The sequence below is a fragment of the Mastomys coucha genome, unplaced genomic scaffold (genome assembly GCF_008632895.1).
Source record: "Mastomys coucha isolate ucsf_1 unplaced genomic scaffold, UCSF_Mcou_1 pScaffold5, whole genome shotgun sequence".
In the NCBI taxonomy this organism is placed as follows: domain Eukaryota; kingdom Metazoa; phylum Chordata; class Mammalia; order Rodentia; family Muridae; genus Mastomys; species Mastomys coucha.
Window position 1 is genome coordinate 104,611,273 of NW_022196911.1, and position 21,381 is coordinate 104,632,653.

At 42.6% G+C, this 21,381-nt stretch overlaps 1 protein-coding gene across 6 annotated transcripts in view; it reads left to right on the forward strand.

The window, feature by feature from the left end:
- Positions 1-20,623, forward strand: part of Apoh (apolipoprotein H) — a 32,013-nt gene extending 11,390 nt beyond the window's left edge. For 3 of the 6 annotated variants that reach the window (XM_031353927.1, XM_031353925.1, XM_031353929.1), the window contains exons 2-9: positions 6,775-6,880; positions 7,261-7,437; positions 8,731-8,827; positions 10,697-10,773; positions 13,676-13,864; positions 15,463-15,642; positions 18,302-18,499; positions 20,467-20,623. In XM_031353927.1, the coding sequence (XP_031209787.1) occupies positions 6,817-6,880; positions 7,261-7,437; positions 8,731-8,827; positions 10,697-10,773; positions 13,676-13,864; positions 15,463-15,642; positions 18,302-18,499; positions 20,467-20,522 (1,038 nt within the window). In that variant the 5' untranslated portion in view covers positions 6,775-6,816 and the 3' untranslated portion in view covers positions 20,523-20,623. The remainder of the gene's footprint in view (positions 1-6,774; positions 6,881-7,260; positions 7,438-8,730; positions 8,828-10,696; positions 10,774-13,675; positions 13,865-15,462; positions 15,643-18,301; positions 18,500-20,466) is intronic. The other 3 variants (XM_031353926.1, XM_031353928.1, XM_031353930.1) reach the window with 1 other exon arrangement.
- The last annotated feature ends 758 nt before the right edge of the window (positions 20,624-21,381 follow it).

Sequence of the window (21,381 nt, forward strand, 5' to 3'; positions counted from 1 at the left end):
GTTGTCCTGGCGACAGGTCTGTGGACCCGCCCACATATCTGCTGCAGGCAGGTTCTTGATGCTAACACCCACCACTTACCGACTTTAAGGTGAGTTTAAACTCATTACCAAGAGCCTTTGATCTAGTTCCCGCTCCCCTCTAGCCACATTCTCTCCTGTTCGTTACCTGGACTGTTCTGCACTGGTGACATTCAGCCGTTCGCAGTTGTCAGGGTGCCCCATGCTGTTTTGTGCTCATTTGTTTTTGGCATGCCAGTGGTATTTCCATTTTTATCATTATATTCTTACATTCGAGGAAACACAAGTGCCTTGCCTTTGTTACTTTATTTATAGCCTCGTATCTCAGACTTACTAAACTACATATTTCTTATAATCATGCTGTCTTTTTTTATTATTATTATTATTATTACTATTATTATTATTATTATTATTATTATTATTATTATTATTTCAAGAAGTCCAGTAAAGTATCAAACACAAAGCTGCTCAGTAGCAGTTTAGGTAAGTAAAATTCAGGAAGGAATTCACAGGGGATCAGGAACTGAATTCCATCACAAGAAGGAGTAGAAGGGAGCCTCTCTTTGGCAATAGAGAGATGTCAACGATGAATGCAAGGGCTTGTGCAGGACATAGGTAAACACTGGCATGCTGGGACTGTGGGTCTTGATCCTCACAGAAAATGGGATCTTTTTTGAAAAAAGGACTCTATTATCAGAAGCTATCTCAACTGTCCTAGACTAAGACCCCAGGTCTTGATGTTTTTTTAAAAGAATTGAGAGACTAATGTACAATGAAGGTTAAGAATGGTTGATCTAGATACATAGAGATGGTTTAACACAGGTATATTTTCCAGGACAATTTATTTATGAATAGAGGTTCTCAGTCAACACATGAAGCTGTTTCTGTCACATGTGTGTGTTCATTTGTGTGCAGGTGCCTTATATGCACATGTGTTTAGAGGCCACACTGTTTCTTGTACTCCTTGTTTTTTGAAAGAAGGTCTTTTACTGACCCCGACTGTACTGATGGGAGGAGGACCCAGAGATTCTCTTGTCTCCAAGTCAGCATTGCTATGACTACAAGCACCATCACATGGGGCTTTTTACATAGTCTCTGTGTACTGAACTCAGGTCCTTTTTCTTACAAAGCACATGCTTTACTGACTGAGTTATCTTCTAAGCCTCTGACTGGATTCTCTAGACCCCTGTATTTATTCCCATGAGGCCCTAGAACATGTTCCCTTACCCCTCTGCAAATTGTCTGCATAGCCACTACTAGCTTTATTATCCTGGGAGCAAAGGCACTTGTGTTTTTCACCTTGTTGTTGGATGTTAATGAGATTCCAACCCAGAAAAGACAACTATTGAGGATAGTTTTGTGTTAAAGTCTAAACTTTTGCTAACTATGTAATGATAGGGTCAAAGTCTCTGCTTATGAAGTAAATAAAGCTTTTGAACATGTTAAGCAATTGGTCCAATGAGACTTTGGACTCTTGAGTCCACGGCTTTATAGCTTGATGTACAGATGGGGACAGGAAAGAATAGAAAGTCATTCAGAGTTCCAAACACAAGGTTTCCTGTGTTTCTTGTAAAAACAATGCTGCTATGTGTTCTTCAGCAGAAGCGTATCTGTATGCCTATGTATGCCTACTTATGATTGGTAAAATGTAACATGAAAGATAAACATTAAGTCCAAGGGCTCAGCAAGTGAGCCATTTGCTGAACAAGACAGATGACCCAAGTTTGATCCCCAGAGCCTCTGTAAAGAGAGAAAGAGAAACTGACTCACCAAGTCTGCCTTTGGCTTCCACATATACACCATGACACATGAATGTCCCTCCCCTCATCTCTCTCTCTCTCCCTTCCCCCCCCTCTCTCTCACACACACACACACGAATAATAAATAAAATTAAAAATTTCCAGGTCTGTGGTTCGTACCTTTAATTCCAGCATCCAGGAGGCAGAGACAGTTGAACCTCTATGAGTTTGAGGCCAGCCTGATCTACATAATGAATTCTAGGACAGCTCAGGCTATATAATGAGACCTTGTCTCAAATAAAACAACAACACAAAAATTAATCCCAGGGGTTGCTAATGTCTACTATGGAGTGTAAATCTCAACAATTCAAAACAAACTCCCTATTTGCCAAAATAACTCGAGTTTTTTTTTTCCTGAATGGTTTTTCCATTTGCCTTGCCAAATTAAACTTCAATGTTAAACCCCAACATGTCTTTAAAATGTCATTTAACGTCTATTATCAGCAACTGCTCAGCTAGCCTGGGCTAATGTTTGGAACATAAGCTAAAGTATATGAAGAGGAAGACAATCAATAGATAAATAGTTTTGTGGGGGTGAGAGAGAGAGAGAGAGAGAGAGAGAGAGAGAGATGGGGTGGGGCCATGCCTGTGCCATGGTGTATATGTGGAGGCCAAAGGTAAACTTGGCAAGTCAGTTTCTCTTCTGAAATTGCACAGAACAACACATCCCACATCCCAAACTGGGTAATAGAAACCATCTAATGGCACCACCCCATGCCTCTCCCCTCAAAGGCTTTTCATCAGTCCCACTAGTATTTTTGGAAGAGATCTGGGAACAGTTTGTAGTCCTCAGTGATATTCAAGCTGTAAAGCGCTCAGGACTAAGAATCATCATTATTTATTCATTACCCAGTCAATCTCAGTATTTAATTGTAGAAAGAGAGGACTTTTTTTTTTTTTTAACCAGCCAGGAAATAAAAATAACCATGAGCACACATGACACCCTGCCAGTGTAAGATTGATCTAATTGTTTCTTCATTTTCCTTTTACTGCTATTTCTCATTGATGAGAATGGGAGGTAGGAACTGGCTAGGTGGTTTAGAATCCTGAAGAAAAGTGACCAGTTTTTTTTTTTTTCTTATCCAAAAAGCTGGGAATGTCCTTGGGATTTTCAGGAGATGGAGGCCAGGGATGCCAGAAATGTTTTAAGTCCAAATGTCTCTGGTTCCACTAGAGCCGGATATAGGAGAGACCCCAGAAGTTGGGTCTAGCTTTTTTGTATCTCTTTTCTCCTAATGAGGGCCTCTTTCCCATGAGTGGGACTAGAAGATTCATGGCATGGGGACTGGACCAACCAGCTCATCCCCGTCTCCCTTCCTCTAGCCAGTAAAGCCTTACTAATGACAAGGCAGCAAGGCTCACTGGTATCCTATGTTCCAGGACCCCTCCTGCTATAGAACTTCTCCGTTCTCTCTTCCTAGTCCTTCATTTCTTCTTAAGTATCCACCTATGAATCTGCAATGAATGTCTCTCTAAAACTTATCCTTTGTTGTCCATGAATTTCAAAGAACCTCAAAGCCACCATCGTGGGAAGGTTTTGGTGGCTTGAGTTCTGGGATGTTGTTAGCTCCCCGAGAAAGGCTCCACTACTCTGGAATACACTCCAATATTCCCACACCAACATCACTTTCCTAAGTTCAGTAGCTGGCAACAGGAACCATGAATCTGTTGAGAAAATGGGGAAACAGGACAAACACAATTGAGGAAATTCTGCTTATTACATTGTTTTTAGGGATAATACAAATAAAATTTGAGGCCTCATATCACCATAGTATCTTGAGGCACAAGAGAAATGGCTCACTGGTTGGGAACACTTAGTGCTCTTGCAGAAGTAACAGGTTCAGTTCCTAGCACCAACATGGTGGTTCACAACCATCCATAACTCCAGTTCAAGGAGATCTGATGCCTCAAGCACCAGACATGCATGTGACGCACATACACACAAGTAGGCAAGACATTCATAGGCATAGAATAAAATAAAGAAACCTAAAAGAAAACAAATTGAACAAAATCTTCACACGTAGCTCAGTGGCAGATGGGTGCTTAGCATGCACAAAGCCCTGAGTTTCTATCCCAGCACTCAACTACAACAACCAACTAACCAACCAACTAACCAATCAACCAACCAATCAACCAACCAATCAACCAACCAACCAACCAACCAACTAACCAAACCAACCAACCAACCAACCAATCAACCAACCAGCCAGACAGACAGCCAGACAGCCAAACAAGCAAGCAAGCAACCAACCAACCAACCAGCCTGCCAGCCAGCCGGCCAGCCAAACTAACCAACCAACCAACCAGCCAGCCAAACTAACCAACCAACCAACCAACCAAACCAAACCAACCAACCAACCAACAAACCAACCAACCAACCAACCAACCAACCAACCAAACTAACCAACCAACCAAACTAACCAAACAACCAACCAGCCAGCCAGCCAGCCAGCCAGCCAACCAACCAACCAACCAATCAACCAGCCAGCCAACCTAGAATCTCCAACAGAATTCACTGAAGAATGTTTTTAATTGATTAAATGTCATCTTTGACAATCTCATCAATGTATACAATGCATTCTGATTACTCTTAGTTCACACTCCCTCTTATTGCCTGCCTCCCTCCTCCCTAAAAGTCCCCCATGTTCATGTCTTTTGTTTTCTTCCTGACCCATTGATTTTTCACCAAGGTCATGCATGTGACCCTGGCTTTGGGACTATCCACTGGAGCCTGAGGGGCTCACTGTTGGATGCATGACTAAAGACCATGACTGAACCTTCTCCAGAATCATCCATCGATGTTCAAGCAAACCACAAGAGGGCCATAACTACTTTGTTCTTTTTGAAGTCGTTAAAATAAAATAATAAAGTTAAACCTTTAAAATTATCTCTTAAGTACTTTAAAATAACTTTCATTTCAACCATATAGAAAAGTTGCCTGGATAGGACAAGAGGCTTCCACATACCCCAAGCCCAGGGATTCCCATTCAAATACTTCAAATAACCCCTAAAGGTTTTTATAGCAGAAGAGTCACACTGTATACCTACCTTATACTGCCCTTATCTCCCGTCTTTTTCTCTGCCCTTCCTAGTCCTCACCTATTGAAGGATTTATAGGACACTCATCGTGCACAGTGTTCCCGAAACACGCCTGTGCACAGGGCTTTCTTATGTGCACAATGTACTCTAAACACGGCTGTGCACAAGGTTTTCTTGTGATGCAACCCAGATTTTTCTGGCTTAGCAGGAATACTGCAGAGCAGATACTGTTTTCTCATTGCATCCAAAACAAAATGGGGAGCACATCTTACCAATTAGTGCCCACCAATGGTCACTCTAACATTGATTACTTGTTTGAGGTGGTGTCCCAAAATGAATTTCTCTTTCACCCTTTTGCAATAATGATTTTTTTGAGAAACACTTTTAGAAGCATGAGGATGCTTCACTTCTCATTCCATTTGCATCCCTTAGTTTCACCACCTATGGATATTTCTTGGCATAATTAAATATTTTTATGATTTCAAAATGATATTTTTCACATTCCAATATTTGTACTATATTGCTAGTTGGCATCCATCCTTGTGTTAGACAAAACTCCCTATGCATTTTTAAATTTGTTTTTAAGATTTAGAATATATATATATATATATATATATATATATATATATATATATATATATAGTTTTTCGAGACAGGGTTTCTCTGTATAGCCCTGGCTGTCCTGGAATTCACTCTGTAGACCAGGCTGGCCTCAAACTCATTGTCTGGCCTCTTAAAAGACTGGTTGCTGCAGAGACTGTGGGTCATGGTTCTGCTGTGTACCACCCAGCTATTGTTCATCCAAGTGTACCCGTGTGAATGGTGTGTTAGAGAGCTATGGATGCAGAACTGTTCAAAGCCCTCCCAAGTATCATCAGCATCAGTAGTCTGTTTCTCTTCTCCTACTTAACCGAGTTCTAATGTGATCTGATATCTACTTACAGAGCCTAAAAAAGAAACCTGCCAAGATAGATATATGATGCAGTATGAACGAATGAATGCTTTGGCATGAATGAATGAATGCTGCTTTGATGAGAGAGAAGATGGAGGGGTCAAGAATAGCTCCAAGGTCACAATTTGAGCTACTAAGATCTTGTTATGAAGAGCAGCTAGAAGGTCAATTCGGGGAAAAAAGCAGATGTTTTGTGACAGATGTTGAGTTCAGTTTCGGGTCCATTAAAGTGGAGGGTAACTGTTGAGAATATTCTTTAGATTTCTCTGTATACAGACTGGGACACCATTTTACATGTTTTAATTTTTGTGTATGTGTGAGTATGTACATGCCCGTATGGGTTTGTGTATACTACGTACATGTATCTTTGAGGACCACAAGAGGATGTATGATCCCCTAGAACTGGAGTGACATGTGTTTGTGAGCCTCCTGATGCTAGTGAGCCACCCGACATGAGTACCTGGGTCCTCTGCAAACACAGTGAGTGCTCTTAATAGTGGAGCTGCTCCCTGTGGCCCAGGGAGTACTATTTTAGAGATGTGGAAAGTGAGAACAGAAGATTGACATGACTCCACATGTCAAGGACATCAAGTGAAACAGGAGCTTCCTACTTTTGGCATTCCATCTATAACATACCAAAAATCAGAGCAATCTTAGGGAAGGGAGAAAGAGCGAGAGAAAGAGAGAGACCAAGAGGTCCAGACAGAGCCAGTAATCATCAGGATTCTTTCAGAGGCAATTATGACCCACTTGCACTACCAAGAAAAAAGTGTGCTATTCCGAAGAAGCACCCACCAAAGATTTCACAATAGACCCAGAGAAGTGGAGTAAATGATTGAAGAACAGAGTTCTCTCTGTCCTTTGCAAAGCACCGCACTTTAGCTTCTGTTTACAGAGATGAAAGGACCTCCCAAACGTGGTTTAATGTTTAAGCACCTCTGTATTTGTGTGCCTCTCTCTCTTCAGCAGAAGACATCGCTTTGGTGGAGCTGGTGGGACCCATCCACAATGATCTCCCCGGTGCTCATCTTGTTCTCTACCTTCCTCTGCCATGCTGCTACAGCAGGACGGAGTGAGTACTTCTTGCCTTTGAGAAAAAAAAGAGATCTCTGACCAACGAGTTTGTGTCGGGGATCAATAATGATGGCTTTCAAGTCAGAGTGGAAGCTGCAGAGATGGCATGGACACTTTAGTCTCCAGTATTGCCATTCTTGAAACACATTGCTAGGCTATTCAGCCAAATTTAACTCCAGCACACTGACCTGTAATGGTAGATGACAGCTGGGCCTCCTTCAAATGCTCATTAAGGTCAGATGAGATCCTGCCTAGGAAGTATTTGGTACAGAATTGAGTAGACCTACAGTTTGTAAACATCTTTCCCTTACATGCTAGGTAACCTTAAAACTGTGAATTGTCTTCTTAACCATCTGTTTTGTGTTCTGTTGTGTTCAGCCTGCCCAAAGCCGGATGACCTACCATTTGCTACGGTTGTCCCCTTAAAAACATCCTATGACCCAGGGGAGCAGATTGTCTACTCCTGCAAGCCAGGCTATGTGTCCAGGGGAGGGATGAGACGGTTTACCTGTCCTCTCACAGGGATGTGGCCCATCAACACCCTGAGATGTGTCCGTAAGTCTGAAACTTCTCTCCAGTTCTCTTCTCTCATGTGAGTTCTGAATATTTCGAGGGAAAACATACTTCATTCTGCTCAGGATGCACAGGACTGAGTGCGAGATATCACACAAAAAGTCACATTTAGAGAAGCAGACAGCTAAGGAAAGTTTAAGAGAGGGGGAGGGGAGGGAAAGAGAGAGAGAACAGAATCGATTGATGGAGAACAAAGCATAACACAAGTAAAAAGACAAGTGGAGAAGTGTTGCCAAAGAGACTCATGGGTAAACAGATGGGGAATGATCGTATCTTTGGACTTTGCCTCAAAACAGAAGCAGACTTAATATTTACTGAACTGACTATGAATTTATCTAAATTATGTGTATGTTTACAATGAAATATAGACATGTTACAATTTGATAATGTATATTCTATAGCACATTATTTTATGGTAAATAGTTGTCTTCATTTCTTCCTTGGAACATGGTTTATGATCACATTAGCCTTTTTAAAAAAACAATGGTGCCATGTGCTCTAGTCCATCTGGAAACTTGCTAGGTATGTAGCTGAGGACAAAGCTGAACTTCCTGCCTCTGAGTGCTGGGATCACAGATATGAACCACTACACCCAGATCTCAGCTTAATCTTTATAGTCAAATATTAAGCAATCAACCAGATTATTTTCGCAATTTTATAGAGTAGTAAAAATAGCTAGATGGTGCTATCTGATTATATAGGTACGACCTTTATCAGATTTATGTATGCTCTTGCAAGTGATTCCAGTCTGTTCCTTATTTTTTTAAATCTAAGTGAGTTTTTGGGGGGCACTAGGGATTAAATCTAGGCTAAACATGTGTTCCACCACTGAACTACACTCCTATGTCTTAAGCATGATTTTTAATGGAAAAATCACTTTAAATTGGCAATATCGCTAATCACTAATAATGTCATTTTCAACTTGTTTTCCATATGCTTTTTGTGTCATTGCAAAAAGTACATATAATGCTGTGTTTTTCTATTTTTATCAGCATATTATAAAAATTGACTGTTTCTATGACCTTTATAATCCGTGTCATCTTCGCTACATAACAGTTTAGTTGGTGGTTTAGTTTGCCTAATTAAGATAGTCCCATGACAATGACCATTTAAACTGTCCAAATCCTGTTGTAAAGACTATCTCAATACACAGATCATTTCTCCATTTCTATCCCTTTCTTAAAACACTTATTAGTAGTTACTGGATTAAGAGATGGAAAGTTTACAAGTCTATACTTCAGCCGAGACTTAACAGCATTTCTCTTTAAATTGCAGCCAGAGTGTGTCCTTTCGCTGGAATCTTAGAAAATGGAATTGTACGCTACACAACTTTTGAATATCCCAACAACATCAGTTTCTCTTGTAACCCTGGGTAAGGACTATAGTGAGATGAAGCAGCTGGCAGACAGAGCACATACGGGTATTCTGTATTTTCTTTCTAGTCTGTGGGTTGGGCTTGCTGGATACAAAATACATTTAAATCCTGCTTTTACCAAACACTATGATGATGTTGAGAGTGGTGCAAGACATGGAAGACATAGCATCACGTGCCTATAGGAGACCAGCACTCCAGCTTCTGTGCCTCTCGATAATCACGTGTAGGAGGAGACACAATCAAAGGAGTGAGCCTGGATCACACATCTTTCTCATCTCTGGGCCTGCTCTTAGCATACGACTAAAATATAGTAGGAATGTGGCTTGGGTTTTAGTTCTAAGACTGACCGACCAGTGTGGTGGGTAGTCTTTTGAAAGGGAGTCTGTGGAGAAGACTGGAATATGGTGATATAGAACCTCCTTCCTTTTTAGAGATTTTTGTCTTAGTTGCCGTTCTATTGTTGTGAAGAGACACTATGACTATGGCAACTCTTACCAAAGAAAGCATGGGGTGCGTGCTTACAGTTTCAGAGCTTTGATATATTATCAGCAAGGTAACACATAATAGACATGGTGCTAAGAGTTCCACATCTGGATCCAAAGGCAGCAGGAAGAGAAAAACCACTGGGCCTGGCTTGTGTTCTTGAAACCTCAAAGTCCATCCACCATGACATACTTCCTCCAACAAGGCCACACTTCCCAATCCTTTCAAACAGAGCCACTCCCTGGTGACCTAGCATTCAAATGTATGAGCCCATTGGGGTCATTCTTACTCAAACCACCACAGACCTATTTTATCAGTTTTAATTATGTGTCTGCGTGGGTGTCTGTGTGTGGTTATGTATACATCAGTGTGGGTCCCCACAGAGGTCACTGGCTTTAGATACCAGTGTTATCTGAAGAGGTCTGGAGTTACAGGTGAGCTGTCCAACGTAGGTGCTAGAATTCAAACTCTGGTCCTCTGCAAGAGCAGTGTGCCCTTAACCAGGGAGTCTCTCCAGCCTGAACCTGGTTCTGTGAGTGCTCATGCAGTGTCACAGCCTCACAAGTCACTTGTCATGTGGTTCATCTGGTTTATAAGAAGTGTCACCAACGTGACCCCCTGGAGAGCGTGCTGCTATCGGAGGTGACAGTTTCTTTGAAGATCCTTGTTTGGGAGTGAAGATCTGGAAACCCATTTGTGAAGGAGAAGCATGGGTCTCTCCACAGAAATGCCAAGCTGCTGGTGGGGCTGATCCCAAAGACCCCTGGGCAGGGGTAGGGGATGGGAGGGTGAGCCTTCAGTGAAAGTACTGAACCTTCATTGGCAGTGATGGCATGCATTGTTCACACATATTCTTGCCAGTAGAGCGAATGAACATCACAGCTTGCTGCACTCTGACATCCTGTAAAAGAGCCGGTTCTCAGCCTTATCTAGGGAGCTGATGACTTGGCCAGTTGACTGGAAATAAGGAATTTAGGGGTGTGGGCCTCTACATTACCAAGCCCAGAAACCTCCAGTGGTTCGATTCCTTTCCTTTCCTTTCCTCTCCTCTCCTCTCCTCTCCTCTCCTCTCCTCTCCTCTCCTCTCTTCTCCTCTCCTCTCCTCTCCTCTCCTCTCCTCTCCTCTCTTTTCCTTTCCTAAGGCAGGAGAATCCCTTGGGTTTTCTTATTTGGCAACACAGTAAGTCCCTTATTCAAAACAAATGAAGAGGGTGAAGAGAGAGAGTGTGTGTGTGTGTGTGTGTGTGTGTGTGTGTGTGTGTGTGTGTGTGTGGTCTCAGTGGTAGAATCCATGTCTTCTACATGTAAGTTCAGTCCCTTACCACATTTATAATGTCAGTGAGGTCACTTTGTTGGTTAATACATTTCCTTTTCCTTTTCCAGGTTTTATCTGAATGGGACCAGCTCATCTAAGTGCACGGAGGAAGGAAAATGGAGTCCAGACATTCCTGTTTGTGCTCGTGAGTCTGGGGGTCCCACCTGAGAGTTAAGGAACAAGTTGGTCTGTCCAGAAGTTTCCTGGTCTTAATACTGCCAGCTCCATAGTCCAGAAACTCTTTGTTCCCAGAGACCCCACAGTCCTGATTCAGTGAGCTAGATGGTTGGCCTCTCGTGGTGATGCTCACCTTGTTATCTGTGTATTCTAGACAAGGCAGCAACCCACCCTCGAAAGGCAGGTTGGAAGCATTTTACTTATAAACTCATATGTGTCTGTTACCTAGTAGACCAGTACCTGCTGTGTTTGTAAACTACAAAGCTGCCTCACTGTTTTGGCAAAGGCAAGGTCTGGCTTGGGTCCAGCCATAGTTTGGTTAGAAGGACTTGGTTTTCTTTCCCTTCCCTTCCCTTCCCTTCCCTTCCCTTCCCTTCCCTTCCCTTCCCTTCCCTTCCCTTCCGTTCCCTTCCCTTCCCTTCTCTTCCCTTCCCTTTCTTTTTCTTTTTGTCATGCTGGGGAGCCAAGCCAGAGTCTTTTACATGCCAGTCACATTATCTCTCTACCTTCTTATCTACACCACCAGTCCTGACAAGCAGGACTTCTGCCAGCAGCGGCTTCAGAGTTTCTTTCTGTTGGTGCGTTCTTCATTCATTAAGAATGACCTGACCTGTTCTTTAAGAATGAGATGACCTGTTCCCATCTTTACCAAATGTGGACTGAGGTTCTGCATACTGAATTTTGAGCTTACAAGGCAGTAGTTCTCAGCCTTCCTAATGCTGCAACCCTTTAATATAGTTCCTTGTGTTGTGGTGACCCCCGACCATAAACTTATTTCATGACTACTTCAGAAGTGTAATTTTGCTGCTGTTATGAATCTTAATATAAGTAGCTGATATGCAGAATATCTGATATTTGACCTTCAAAGGTCTTGCTGTAAGCCTAAAGGAGAGGATATCCCTGTCCAAGTGAATGAATCCAATGACAGAGATAAGGACAGTCCTTCTTAGTAAGCCACCAAGCACCTTGTATCACAAGAGCAAGACCTTCATGACTTAAGATATGCTCGATTAAGCAGCCAGTGGAAAGTCTGGACCCATTTCTATAGAGATAATTCTTTTCAGGTATTCTAGCTTGAGATTTATATAACTCTAATCTTTGACTAAGAGGCCCAGACCAGTCATGGATGTGGTCCTTTAACCTTTCAGGGACACTCATCCTAGCAAAATAAGTAGAAAACTAAAGGAATTCCAAATAAATCCTAACCAAATTAAAACCAAACCCCCAAAATATTTAAAGATAAATTGAGTTCTTTGTCCACATCAAGGCTCACCATGATTCATGTAGTCTCCCCTTTTAAGCATCTTTATACCAATTATGTAAATTAGCTTTTTCTTAGTTAGGAGCAGAAAATCTACTTTAAATTCAAGCTAATCTGAATGAGCAAGTCTTGTGCTTGGAAGAGTACAGCAGTCACCAGGGTTGACATCTCATAGATGTTAACATGTAGATGCTGACTCAAGCACTTGGATGTGGTCTGAGCTTTTCTCAAGCGGCCAGGCTGGTCAATAACCACTCTCTGAGAAACAACCACTGAGGATAGATCATGTTAAATCATATTTTCATCAGCTGTGTCTTTATGTTCATATAACATTCCCTGAATTTTTGGAAACTCTGTTTATTGCCAAGGAGTGCTGAGAAGCCACTGCCCTGTCTCTGGGTCCCTGCATGTCTCTGTGTTTAAGCTCCCATGACTACATTCCCAAAGCAGGAGGTGTTTGGAGGAACAAGCTGTACTAGGGGCAGAACTCAGAGTCACAAACAATATGGTACCAAGTATTTCAGGGTAGTCTCCCAACAGTGTCTTCTATACATTCTGATTTCTAGAAACATCTCTCAAAGTAGTCTTTATGTCAAAGATGTGTAGAACCCAAATTAACTATGACAAGACAAATATATTTCTACAGTCCCCTCCTCCTTCCCTTCTTCTCCCGCTCCTTATTCTTCTTGGTTAGCATGGTTTCTGACTGGTTGGCAATTTGATTTGACTTTTTCTTACTTATCATCAACAATGGCTTGTTTTCCTGTGAAGGTTCTGTGCCCCAGTGTGGGGGAATGCCAGGGCCAATAAGCAGGAAAGGGTGGGGTGGCAGGCATGGAGAGTGTGGAGGCAGCTGGGGTTTGTTTTTGTTGTTTTTGTTTGTTTCTTTGTTTTTTAGAGGGGAAACTGGGAAGGGAGAAATTTACATGTAAATAAAGAAAATATCTAATAAAAAAATGAAAAAAAAACAAAAAACAAAAAACAATGGCTTGTTTTTACAAAACTTGTGATCAAAATTTTTATTTCTTCAAGTTCATTCTCACATTCTCTTCCATTCTGAAATGAGTTTATTTTAATTTTTAAATTATTTACTTGGGGGCTGGAGAGATGGCTCAGAGGTTATGAGCATTGATTGTTCTTCCAGAAGTCCTGAGTTCAATTCCCAGCAACTACATGATGGCTCACAACCATCTGTAATAGGATCAGATGCCTTTTTCTGGCATGTTTCAAGATGGATACAGTATACTCACATACATAAAATAAACAATTCTTTAAAAAAATATTTACTTGGCATATATGTAGAGGTCCAAGGATCATCTATGAGAGGCTGTTCTCTCTTTTTGCTATGTGTGTCCTGTGGATTGAACTCTGGTCATTGAGTGTGGCAGCAAAGTATTTTTATATACAGAGATATCCTGCCAACCTACAGAGCCTATCTATCTATCTATCTATCTATCTATCTATCTATCTATCTATCTATCTATCTATCTATCTATTAGAGACAATGTCAGGTTGGCATTGAACTCACACACATATCCACCTGCCTCTAAAGAGTGTATTTCAAAATCCCGGTTATTTTCATAGAGATGACAGTGATCTCTCTTTGCAGGCATCACCTGCCCGCCACCACCAATTCCGAAGTTTGCACTCTTTAAGGATTATAGGCCTACAGCTGGGAACAACTCTCTTTATCAGGACACAGTGGTCTTTAAATGCTTGCCCTACTTTGCCATGACCGGAAATGACACAATTATGTGTACAGAGCTTGGAAACTGGACTCAATTGCCAAAATGCCAGGGTAAGTGGCTAAGACAAAATATAAGACAAAATAACTAGAGTAGTATAGAAACACATCTTTGAATGTGTCGAAAATGCCAACTGCCAGGAGCATTCCTAACTCTTTCCCTCAACAAACTAAAAAATTATGTTGATTTTTGCTTTCTTTCTTCTGGGATGGGGGTGCAGGGGGCAGGTCTTTTGAGAGAGGGTTTCTCTGTGTAGCCTTAGTTGTCCTAGAAGTTTCTCTGTAGATCAGGATGGTTTTGAACTCACAGACATCTGCCTGCCTCTGCTTCTGCTGCCTGGCTACCTGGCTGCCTGGCTGTCTGGCTTCTTCTTTGTTTTGTTGAGAAAGGGTCTCATGTATCCATTGTGTGAGTTTTCCTAGGGAGGAATAATCAGGCCCTGACAGAAGACCAAAGAAATGGTACCACCTGAGTCTAGCCTAAGGGATTAGAAAGTTTATTGGAGTTGTTATAGGAGCATAGGCAAGGGGTTACATGCATACTCTGTGACTGATTCAAAGGCAACTACATCACTGAAAAAACCCACTTCAGCATGCATGGGGGTGACTAAGAAGGCTGCATCCCTGCTGCTTTCTGCCCAATATGCAGGCTGCTCCACCAGCAAGACAATCTTCTCCAGCAGTTGCCACTATTTACACAACCTTGGAGCAGGGCTGTGTACATTCCCTTTGCTGCTTGAGTCTTATGAGCATCCTTCCTTCTTTAATGAAGAAAACATTTCAATCCTGAAGAAAGTTCTGTACAATAGCCTGGGCTGATCTTAAACTCTTGATGTAGCCTGAGATGGGTCTCTAACTCTTAACTCTCTGCCTCCACCTGAGGCAGAGATTATAGGCGTGCACCACCACACTATGTCTATCGAGTGTCTACCGTGTGCCAAGCAATGTGCTTTACATTGGGGATATCAGGAGAACGAATTTGGTTTCTGACCTGCAGGAAATTAATTATCTTGCAATTAATAGTCTAAACTGACTGGGTGGTATTTCTAGCAGTCAAGACCCCTGATACACAGGCTTTGGATCACGAGTAGAAGTTGAAGGAAAGGCATGCTGTGCAGGGTCACATCACTTGCAAAGCCAGAGAGGCATGAATGGACTTGTATTTAGTGACAGCTGGGACACCCAGTGAAGTGTCCCTGGATTAAGGTATGAGGGTTTTAAAAATTGGGTTATAGTCTGATTGATGGCTATGACTTTATAATCTCCCTACATTTAAGAATCATAGCCAGTGTCTTTAATATGGTTTACTGACTAGGAAAAAAAAAAGGACTTTTCTCTCTCTTCTTTCATATCTACTTTTTAGATTGTAGACGTTTGTGATAGATGACACTTCATGATGAAAACTCAAAGCCCAAAGAGCTAGCAGGGTGTCATTATTTATTTTCAACGTCTGTTTGTTTTCTAAATATTCAGAGTTCTATGAGTGTAAGACAGCAGGGAAAGCATCAGGCAGCAGGGACCTAGAAACTGCATTTCATTCACAGGAGTGCTCAGTGGCTCTGTGGCGTAAGGGAAAGGTGAAGGTGGCCATGTTGCAACTCTCAGAAAATGCTATGGGTTACTAATGTTTTTTTACTGATTACATTTTTCAGAAGTAAAATGTCCCTTCCCTTCGAGGCCAGACAATGGGTTTGTGAATTATCCTGCAAAGCCGGTGCTTTTATATAAGGATAAAGCCACATTTGGTTGCCATGATACCTACAAACTAGACGGCCCGGAAGAAGTGGAGTGTACCAAGACGGGAACTTGGTCCTCCCTGCCGACCTGTAAAGGTACGGAAATGTGGGTGAGGTCCTACAAAGTACTGAATTTGCCCAGTGAGTGGATCACACTTGTTTGCCATTTTCTTGTTCTATTTCATCTCTACTTGTTGCCCAGATTCCTTTCATAGAATTGACATGTAAATGTCCTAAGGATTCAAAGTGCAGTGGGGAAACTGCCATGCCTAGGAAGGCTGCTTAGTGCTCAGCTACAGGAAAGGAGGCCGTTCTCTGCAAGCCTCAGCAAAATGGTAGAAGACCTTGGCTTTTGCTTGCATTTGTTCTTAAGTCTGCCCATTAAGTACCCTTTTAAAAATATTTACTTTACTATTTTTACCTTTGTGTGTGGGCAAGGTATGAGTACAGGTGTCTGCAGGGATCAGAGGTGTTGGATTCCTTGAACTGCAGTTAGCATCAGTTGTGAGCCACCCGATGTGGGTACCGGGAACAGAACTCTGGTCCTCTAGAAGAGCAGCTCATGCTCGGCTCTGCAGGCCAAGCATCCCACTCAGGACTCCCCCACCCCCACCCCGGCTCTTTTTTTTTTTTTGTCAAGGCTTTCTTTGTTGCAAAGGTCAATCATACATTTAAGCTAGTTGGGGGCAGGGGGAGTTGTTAAAATTAAAAGAAATATGCAAATGAGGACCTGAGATACAAAGTGTCAGTATCCTCTCCCATCTCTGTGTCCCTTTCTTTATCAGAACTCCTTGATTCTACAGTAGGTAAAGCGCCCATCACCAGCTGGCTTCCCTTCCTTGAGCTGTCAGGTTTTTTTGAGTTGGGCATCTGCTCTTAATCCAGTCAGTGCCATGATTTGCATAATGCAACGGTTATGCAAAGAGCAACCACAGAGCACTCTATCTCTGCCCACGCTGAATCGTTTAAACAGAAAAGGAAAGCAGGCACAAAACCTAAATGATGAATGGCTGGTGTTGTAGGCTGGAATGTCTTAGAAGCAGAGTCTGGGAGAGGTGTTCAAGTGCAGTCGATTTGTGAAGCCAGTGTCTCAGGAGATAGGGCAGGGAAGGTAGGGTAGGTATTGGCTCTCAGGAGATGATAGGGCAGGGAAGGTAGGGTAGGTATTGGCTCTCAGGCTTTGCTGTGCATCAGACTCTTGCTGGCATGGGCGTGGGTGTGTTCACGTGCATGAATGTACTTGTGTGTATGTATCTACATGTGTGTATGAGTGTATGTGGACACAAGTATGTGTGTGCCAGAGGTCGGTGTCACATGTCTTCTTCAATCACTCCCTACCTTATATTTTTAAACAGGCTTGCTCACTAAACCCGGAGGCTCACCAGCCGGCCAGAGAGCTCTAGCTACTTGTCTGTTGGTTTCTCCAGGTCTCCCTTTCCACCCTAGTTCTTATGTAGGTCCTTGTTGGGGTATGAACTCAGGTCCTCATGCTATGTAGCAGGGATTTTACTGTCTGAGCCATCTCGGAGGCCCTTGAGGGCTAGTTTTTATAGCTATTTCTGTGTTTCATCCTCAGTTTCTGATTTAGTGGATCTGGAATGGGACTTGGGGACTTTCATTCTAACAAAGTCTCATATACATATGAGACACGGGGTCAACAGCTTAAACCAGACCCAAACAAAGATAACAGCCATAGTTTCAAAAGTGGGAAATTCCACAGGGCCTCAACACTAGACCAAGAACCCTGGGAACTAGGTAGTGTTGAAAGTGGCAGTAAGCCTTCCCAAGGGAGGAGCCGTCCACTCCCACCAACTGGTTATACAATATCATGTGGTCAGCACTGAAATTCTGTACATACAAGTAACATCATATGGACTGAACAGCTTATTTATGTATTTATATATTGAGGAATAATTACATGCACACACAGATATATATAAAGAAATTAAAAATGTCTTACATTTTCATTGTGCGTGTATGTGTGTGTATCTGTTTGCATGCTCATGCATCATGACCTACATGTGGAGGTCACACTACAACACTCTAGAGTTGATTCTTTCCTTCTGCCATGTGTCCTGGGTGGGGAAGGACATTGAACCCAGACCATCAAGCTTGGTGGCAAGTACCTTTATCCACTGAGCCTCTTGCTGGCCCTGAAACAAGCTTTTGGTCAGGAGACATTTGTGAGCTGTCAGCAGGTTTCACCCTCAGTGGTTGGCTGATGGGTATATCTGCTCCATCAATGGAGCAAATCAGTTCTGGCTTGCATCAGGGTCTTTTTCAGAGGACCCAAGGATCTGCTGCTGCTCTGACCTTATGCTGTCACTGAAGGGCAGAAATTGCAGAGACCGTCTATCATTACGTTGACATCACATATCACTCGTTACTTAGGAGCCTCTTGCCTTGGCCCCTTTAGCTCAGTTGTGCTCCCCTACTGACCCAAAAGTTTATACGCCTTTTTTTTTTTCAAAAAAAAAATTATTGTATCATGTATTTATTATTTTCTCTGCACGTGCACATATGTATGTGGGCTCACATACATCATGGTACCTTTGTGGAGGTCAGAGAACAGCTTGATGAAGTTCAGTTTTCTTCTTCCACCACATGGGTCCTCTGGATTGATCTCAGGTCATGATGTTTGGTGGCAGTTGCCTCTACCCACGGAGCCAGCTCACGATAGCCATAAGTAAGCTAGATTCTCTTTAGCAGAGAATCAGTGGACCATTGCCCTGACTACAGACATTCTCCCTTTCAGCATCTTGCAAACTCTCTATTAAGAAAGCCACCGTGCTGTACCAAGGGTTGAGGGTGAAGATCCAGGAACAGTTTAAGAATGGGATGATGCATGGTGACACGGTTCACTTCTACTGCAAAAACAAAGAGAAGAAGTGCAGCTACACCGAGGCGGCTCATTGCATAGATGGCACCATCGAGATCCCCAAATGCTTTAAAGGTAAGGCTGCAATGGCCTATTGGGTTGGAACTCCACTTGGCCCCTGCTATCACCAGCCAGTTATGAGTGACTTTTGAGAAGCTAAGTCTAGTCGGCTACTGGGTTTTTAAAAAAGATGTGTGACCGGGAAATCAGATAAGGCAGAGAGCTACTTATAGCTTTTTGGCTTACACACACATTCCGCTTTCCTATTCTTTTCATTAATCCTTGAGGTTGTGGGTTTCTTTGATGACCACTGAGGTGAATTATGCCATCTTGTATAATTCCAAGTGTAGTGTGAAAACCAATAGGGTCAGATGCTGAATAATATAATCATTTATCACTTCATTATTCCACGTTTTAGAGAAGCTGATAACAACGATGGTAATTAGCCTATAGAACCAGCATTGTTTTTCTTGCCTTTAGAAATGCCACTCTTATACAGCCATTCTTTAGGACACAGTTTGTTTAGAACAAAATATGTTGAGAGAGATGTGTGGGATTCAGATGTGGACACTCGTTGGCTTAGAGAGCTATATGCTAACCTAAGGTTTCAGATTTAGGGCTTTGGTAGTCTTTATTGCCAGGAATGAAAAGCCAAGAGAGGCTGAAGTTACTGTTGGCTCTCGGTTTATAAGTTTTCCAGATCCACTAATACCAAGTATTGATGGCTAGGAAGACAACAATTGAGAACAGAAATTACTGGGGGACAGTGTCTGAGAACTTAACATCTAGAGAGACAACAAAGTATACATGATTAATACACTATGCCTCATAAGGCTGGTTCAATTGATAGAAGTATTTTATTTTGTGTGTGTGTATGAGTGATGTGTGTTTGTGTGTATTGTGCAGGCGCATGTACCTGTGCGTACACGTGGAGGTTAGAGAAAGATGCCATGTGTCCTACTTTATCTTTTCTGTATTGTTATTCCTTTTAGACAGGATCTCTCACTCAATCTGGAGCTAGGCTAGTGGTCAGCAAGGCCCAGCAATCCTCCTGTTTCCCTCTTAAAACTGGTGTTACACGCATTTGCGCGTATGGCCATGCCTAGCTTTTTACATGGGAGCTAGGCTCTGAACTCTTATGCAGCAAGTACTCTTACCCACTGAACCATCAGCCCAACCCTAGTTAACAGAAACGTGGTGCATGGCATAGGATATGTGCTCAACCAGTGACCTTATCACAATGACAAAGAGTTAGAATCCTACTAAGTTCTCATTGCTCAACGGATAGAAGAGCTTGGGCTGCGGGCATGGATTGGTTGGTAAACTGCCTGCTGCACAAGCACCGGGGCCCAAGGTTTGGATCCCAGAACCTAGTAAAAAGCTGCCTGGGTCCTAAGCTTTATAACCCCAGGGTTGGGAAGAAAAGCAGGGAGGTAGAGAGCAAATTTCTGGAGCTTGCTGCCTAGCCAGCCAATCAGTGAGCTCCAGGTTCAGTGAGAAACCCTGTTTCAGAAAATAAAGTGGCTAGATAGTGGTAGAGGTAAACACCTAACACTGAGGTCTAGTCTCCACACTCCGCACGAACACACACGAGAAGAACCCTAGTGAGACGTTAAATATATCATTGACAAAATGCAATAAGCTTAATACACATCAGCGGAGAAACTACGGGAAGGGGTTAACTTAAACCTCAGAATCTCATTGCTGTATTCTCTTCAGGCTGATTTTGCTCGCGGTCTTCAGACAGAGGCAGCACTCTTGATTCTGTAGGGAGTAAATAAAAGGCGGATATGATTTCTCCCTCTTTTAATCTTGCCTGTCAGAGTTATATAAAACCTTTCATTTTCTCCTCTTGGAGATAAATGGCTTATCCTTGCCCATTTTTTTCCCTCTCCCGTCACTGAGACCTCATACTAAATGATTTTATTGTTAGAATTAAATTTATTCAACGCATGTGTAAGATGTATTTGATTTGGATGAGCTGTTTAGATAATTTAAGAAATGATTGTCCCTCTTGTTCATCTTTTCCCCTCCTCCCACAGAGCACAGTTCTCTGGCTTTCTGGAAAACGGATGCATCCGATGTGGCACCGTGCTGAAGTCGTTTTCAGAATCAAAATGGAATGTTGTATTTGTATCTCTGCTCGTCTTAGGGATCCAACTGAAACAGCAGAATAAAGTTCCTGAGTTGCCTCAGCAATTACAGTGTGACTCCATGGGGCATCGTGGCGTTAGTTATGTTAAGAGATCCACATACCCAAAGCAGCCTTGGTGTCTGGCAGTGAAGTAGCAAGGTACCCACTGGCAGGATAGCCCTGTTATACTACAACACTGTCTACAGACTTGTTCATAGCCCTCCAAGCCAGTATTATCTATCTGCTCATTACAACAACGATGGTATGCTCCACAGTTCCCGAGGACGGCCTCGAAATCTATATTGAAGACGTAGTTCCAAGTTAATTCTTGTGCTTCTTTGAGTTTGGGAATCATGACCACAAAGGAATAGGCACAGACTTCCAGGTCTACCAAACTGGCTCCGAAGACTGGATGCTGTGTTTACATGATGCCAAAACAAAAAACCAACAAAACTTCCTTTCCTCATTATCATTCTAACATCTGCCTTTGGCTTTCTTTCACCCTTTCCTCGTTCTGTTTTATCTGTTGGCTAAGCTCACTCAAGGCTCTCTTTCCCTTGCCTATGCCTGTCCCTAGGAAGCTGAGTGTTGCTGGGAGCAAAGCAGACATCACCATCTTGTGATCCAGTTTACATTCATGGATGCAGCAGATGTAGGCTCTCAGATTCTGTCCATCGCTTCCACAGTCTGTCTCTGGTCTGCTTACACCACTGCTCTCTACAGTGGCTATTTCTTTCCTGGGTCCTCCTGCTGGGATGTGACCAAGCGGAGGCTTCATACTCCTGCAGCTGTGCATTTGTATCCATGGTCCAAGGGGGGCTTG